Raw genomic sequence first — 5,500 nt, forward strand, 5'->3', positions numbered from 1 at the left:
ACCCTGAACTGGTCGCCAGTCAATCACAGGGTCAACACATAGAGACAGACAACCATTCACACTCACACCTATGGGCAATTTTGATTCACCAATTAATTTAACATGTGGGAGGAAGACGGAGTACCCGGAGAAAACTCACGCAAGCACAGGAAGGTTCAAGGCTCAAACCACAGACCTGCCGTCAGTGGGTTTGAGCCTGAAACCTTCTGCACCACCATGCTGCCCGCAATAAAGTCTAACATCCTAATTGGTCAAGCAGTAGAAGCCAGATTTTCCTTACAGCTTCCATTAGCAGAACCGTTAGTCTGCCAGTTTGTCAGGGAACCGGGAGCTACTTCTAAAACCTCACAGCAAGAATTCGGAGGAGCCAGATTTTGTGAGCTGTCTTGAATAGAGCTCTCCAAACTGCCTTTCCATCCTGACCTCTGCTGAATGTCAAGGCCCCTACCACCATTCAGGTCTGAGTTCCCCTTCATCCTACCTCGGGGCTTGGCGCAACAATCTCTCTCCGTGCACCATCCTCTCCTCCCTCCCCAACCCCCCCTTTTGCCCCTCAAACAGAGTATCTCCTGAAAGGCGTGCCTGAAGTCAGGGCTGCGGCAGTAGATGAGCGGGTTGAAGGCTGAGTTAGAGTATCCCAGCCAGTTGAGGAGTCTGAAGAGCAGCTTAATGTCACCCAAATCGAGGAAGGTTATGAGGATGTTGAGGATGAAGAAGGGTAGCCAACACAACGTGAAGGTTCCCATGATGATCCCAAGAGTTTTCACAGCCTTGTGCTCCTTAAGACAGAATTTAAGACGCTTTGTGGCAGAATATTTTCCCTCCCCTTTTTCTGTCCTTGCTTTGTTCTCTCCTGACTTTTCTTCCTTGCCAGCATGCACACCTCCCGTTTTCTGCATGTTTAGTCTATCTTCTCCTCCTTGTTCTCCCACATCAGCTCCTGCCCTGAGTTTATTCATTGCAGGACTATCCTCGAGATATGTCAGCTGTGTAGTGTAATGCAAGTTATGGAAGTGCCTCTCCCTCCCTCTGATCTTCTCCAGCTGTTTCTGAGCCTCCTGGAAGACCCGGGTGTACAGGAAAATCATCACCACTAGCGGCAGGTAGAAGGACACAATAGAGGAAGACACTGCGTATGCTACACTGGTGTTGAAATCACAGCAGTACTCATCAGCCAAGCACTGTAGAGCTTCGTTATCACTTGACACCCACAACTTCAGATGGATGGGCAGGAAGGAGATGAGGGAGGCCACTGCCCAAACCCCGAGGACCACTGCAAAGGCCCGACCCCTGGTCAGCAGCAGGAGACATAAGAGTGCAAACAGGTGAAGAATATTACAAACAGGTGATAGGTGAAAACAGGAGAGATAGTGTTCTGGGTTGATGAGTATAATAAATGTGCTTTAAATGCAACATGATAGGCACAATTTTTTTGGACTATTCGGGTACATGGGAGCAACAGCATGGCACCTACAGAGGTCTGTCAAGTTCACTTCATTCAAGCTCCACACCCTGTGATGTCTTTAATTTTCAAACTTCCAGTCTTATGCCGCAACCCATGCTGACTCAAGTGACATCACTTAAGGCGATTCATCAGATTTTGCCTTTTTTTGCAGCATATAAAACGTCTTTAATTTTTAGTGCTCTCCAAGACGTGTAAACACAATTTGATGTGTAAAATCAGTGCAGCTCCCCTTCAAGTTGTACGTTTAATAGAGATGGGTGTCTACTAAAACTTGGTCTTTCCAAAATGCCTTGGTTATACCTGGTGAGTAGCGTTGGGTAGCGGAGTGGCGAGGTGATGGCGAGGTAGCGGTCCAGAGCAATCACACACAGGGTTTCGATACTAGCCGTCACACACAGCACATCAGCTGCTGTCCAGAATTCACACATGAAGTTTCCAAACTGCCAGGCCCCCAACAAGATGTAGCTGGAGCCAAAGGGGACCACAACCAAACCCATGATGAGGTCAGCAACAGCCAGCGAGGCAATGAAGAGGTTGGTGACTGTCTGAAGCCGCTGGAACTTCAGGATAGCTGTAATCACCAGCACGTTACCTGAACAGAAGAAAAGATGCATCAAGGGTCATGTAACTAAAAGAGACATATCAATGTCATCAAAATCAGTTGTAAAAATAATATTTTAGCTCTGATCCGGCACCTAATTAATCCAAAAAACATCAACTATTCAAAATAGAAAATGTTCTGTAACTTACCAAAAACTATAGCCAGAACCAGAATAGCCATGGCAACACCCAGCAGCACGAGCTCTGCTTCACTGTACTCCAAAGATCTCGCGGACCCATCATGGAGCTGCGAAGTGTTGCTGTGCTCTGACTGGTTTGCTAGCGCAGAGGCAGCACCCACATGTGCCATGATCTACAGTCAGAGAACACAGAACAGCACAGCTTTGTTCATAATGGATTAAGACGGCTCTAGAGAGCACAAGTGTAAGGTCCCAGAGCTAATCAGGATGGGCTACAGCTTTTAGATGTGATCAGACAGGATACGTTTCTAATAGTAAGAGGTGTCTTACTGCTGTACATACAGAATTGCATCTAAATTTGAGGAGTATTTTCAGGTTTAACAAAGCTTTTCAGAGAGTCATAGGTCAGCTGGTGAAGTTTTCCCCTGCCTTCGTTCTTATAGAGAACATATTTTCACAGAGAAAGTTCCACGGTATGCGCGCCTTCCTCCCTGTGTGTTGAAATATATGTGATATCAGCATGCTGCAATGTGGCTTAAAAGCATGTTTCTCATATCCATCCATGTAATTATCAGCTTTTACCTCAGTTTTCCATGACTCCCCCAATGAGTTGGTATATTGATACATAGTTCGTACAGAGTTTATCATTTGGCTCTGACCTAATCACTCCCTGCAGTCATACGCTGGGGAGGACGGATGCCTGGGAAGTGTTAGGTGTTGTAAAATGTTTTATGAGCTACAGCAATGTATGCAGTGATATTTAGCTGCAGCACTGGCAGGCAGTGCATAAACTGTCTGATTGCACATATGCAATTGGACATATGTTCCAAGAATTGCTTTATAAAATGAGCTTTTGATATCACAAGCATGTTTTTGTAAATTACTACTACATTTTATTTCATAGTCATGTCACACTGCATGTATAGACTCTTTTCCAGCAAATGCCCCAACTGACAGCAGACACCAGATGATCCTTGTTTACTATTCTGACCCTTCCAACAGTCAAGGGATGGTTCTGTAAATACTTCAAAGTAAGCAAAGGTTTAGGATAAGTTACTTAAGTTTTAAGGTTTAAGTGTTTTAATACTTCTGACTACATCCAGAGGTTGTTTGGTTAGCTGGATCTTCTGTGTGCATGTCCACTTGGATTAATATGTATGTTGGCGATATCCCAACCCAGTCCAAACACTCACAACCAGCCAGCTGTAAAGAGGTGCATTGATTCACAAGTGTTTACTCAGTTCTCACGTGGTCAATGCAAAGGTTTGAATATGGGGATGCATTTCCAAATGCCAGGGTGGACCATTACAAGATTATTTTTTTATGACAATCATTTCATAAGTGGAAAAACCTGCTGCCACATGTAAGCAAAGCCTTAGAGTGCCATTACATCACTGTAAAAATACAGCAAGGATTCATTGATTAATTAATCAGTGTTAGTGCGCTGTCACTCACAATGTCTGCGGCCCACAGCAGCAAGTTTTTATGAAAATTGATCATCACCCTTAAGTGTCCTCAACTCAACAGACTTAAATTTAGAGAACATGGAGGTGCCAGAGTGTGGGGCGCATGATGGATCTGCCTGAAAGTTAACAGCAGATTCATTTAAAAAATCAATCTTTCATTACTGTTGCTTAGAAAGGCTTTTTAAATTGTAATTAATGAAGTACAGCAAAGTCTGCTACTCACAGATGTCAATTCATCGCACACAATCCAATACTGAGCTATATATAACCAAAGGAGTGATTTCATCTTTTATTCATGTTTCTAAGATGTTCAGTACACTTGTTTTTTTTCTTCGTGAAGCCTGAGGCTGACCTTGCCATCCTTTACTCTGATGACTCTTTGATGATGCCTTGTGACATTTCATTGCTCTCATTTCCCCCAAGATCAATAATCCAGGAGGTTACCTGCACTAATGCATGCTGCAGAAGAGACTGTGCTCACTCTGCTCATTCACTTGCCTGAACTGTTTAAACAGTTACACAGGCGCACAAAGACACACGTCTCTCCGAGTCCAATAATCAAACACAAAAGATTTACTGAGACATAAATATCCTAATATTTAGGCGGAGATAGATTAGTGGTGGCAATTACACTGAGCGCATAAACACAAAAATGAACATAGACACAGGCACAAGTGCAGGTGCAAACGGAAAAATATGCATGCACACAGAACACCCAGCTTTTGCAGTACTTAGTAGAATAAACTGATGATAGTAGACCAAACTGTGAGGGAAGAGAGATGTCTTTGTACACTTTGTGAAAAGCACACGTTCTCTAATAACAACACAGCCCTAATAATGTTGCCTGCATGATAAAATAAACCATTTATGTTGAAGATGAAAGTCAGTTTGGATTCACTAAATCTGAGAAACACCCTCACAGTGGAAAAATCTGACTTATATCTGCTAAATATGGTTTGGTCAGGGGTCCTCATTCATTCTGTTAGAGTAAAGGAAAGAGAATCAGACTGACACATGAATGAAATGAATGTTTCAGACTTATGAGTTTAACACGTGCAGTGATTGTATTTACTTATATTGTAGAAAAGAGTTTATACCTTGGGTACATCTGAATTCAACACGGACCTTTATTTAACATATTGTTAAAATTTGTGAAAAAAGTCTTTTATTGTATAAAAACTATATTAAATCATTTAAAACATGAGAAAACTTGCTGATTTTTAATTTGGCATTGAGCTGATGCCTACATAATACATTTAACATTAAAATTTTCATATGTGTGAACCAGTAGATACCTGTGTGGAATTCACCCCTAAACTAGTCGCATTATCGTATGTCTTAAAAGTATATATATATATATATATATATATATATATATATGTATGTGTGTGTGTGTGTGTGTATATATATATATATATATATATATATATATATATATATATGTGCATGTGCTCACTAGAGCACAGTTAGTTTTCCTACCTCCAGACTTCGTCCTCTGCTACAATCCAGAGATTTGACAATCCAGATGCTTTTAAATCCAAAACACAAAGTATCATTCTAATATGTTTGTCGGCAGCTTTTGGCGTTTCTTCCTCTTCTGCTAAGTTATGAACGTCTGGGTTTGCGTGTGACACGCACACACACACACATACACACACACACACACTGTCTGTCGCGCTCTCTGTCTAGTACAGGCTCATGTATAAACACACTCCTTCAGCTCTCAGCCACACTTGCCCTTTTGAAGCAGCTGAGCCCGTCACCCTTTTTTATAAGCAAGCCCTCATGACATCACAGCAGGACAGTAGCCAATGAGAGGACAAGGCTTT

General features: G+C 42.3%; 1 protein-coding gene across 1 annotated transcript; it reads right to left on the reverse strand.

Annotated features, from left to right (window-relative positions):
- Positions 1–204: 204 nt before the first annotated feature.
- Positions 205–5,283, reverse strand: LOC139213227 (beta-2 adrenergic receptor-like). The gene is made up of 4 exons (XM_070843877.1): positions 5,151–5,283; positions 2,216–2,378; positions 1,766–2,057; positions 205–1,290 (listed from the first exon to the last, which is right to left on the reverse strand). The coding sequence occupies exons 2-4, from the start codon at positions 2,373–2,375 to the stop codon at positions 252–254; spliced, it is 1,491 nt and encodes a 496-aa protein (XP_070699978.1). The 5' UTR covers positions 2,376–2,378; positions 5,151–5,283; the 3' UTR covers positions 205–251.
- Positions 5,284–5,500: the final 217 nt, after the last annotated feature.

Source organism: Pempheris klunzingeri, chromosome 14, assembly GCF_042242105.1.
Source record: "Pempheris klunzingeri isolate RE-2024b chromosome 14, fPemKlu1.hap1, whole genome shotgun sequence".
Lineage (NCBI taxonomy): Eukaryota > Metazoa > Chordata > Actinopteri > Acropomatiformes > Pempheridae > Pempheris > Pempheris klunzingeri.

Coding starts and splice junctions, on each gene's coding strand:
- LOC139213227 (XM_070843877.1), bottom strand. CDS start 2,375: ATGGCACATGTGGGTGCTGCCTCTGCGCTAGCAAACCAGTCAGAGCAC. Junction 2,058..2,215: donor GGTTCTGGCTATAGTTTTTG/GTAAGTTACAGA, acceptor TCTTCTGTTCAG/GTAACGTGCTGGTGATTACA. Junction 1,291..1,765: donor TACCCAACGCTACTCACCAG/GTATAACCAAGG, acceptor GCTGCTGACCAG/GGGTCGGGCCTTTGCAGTGG.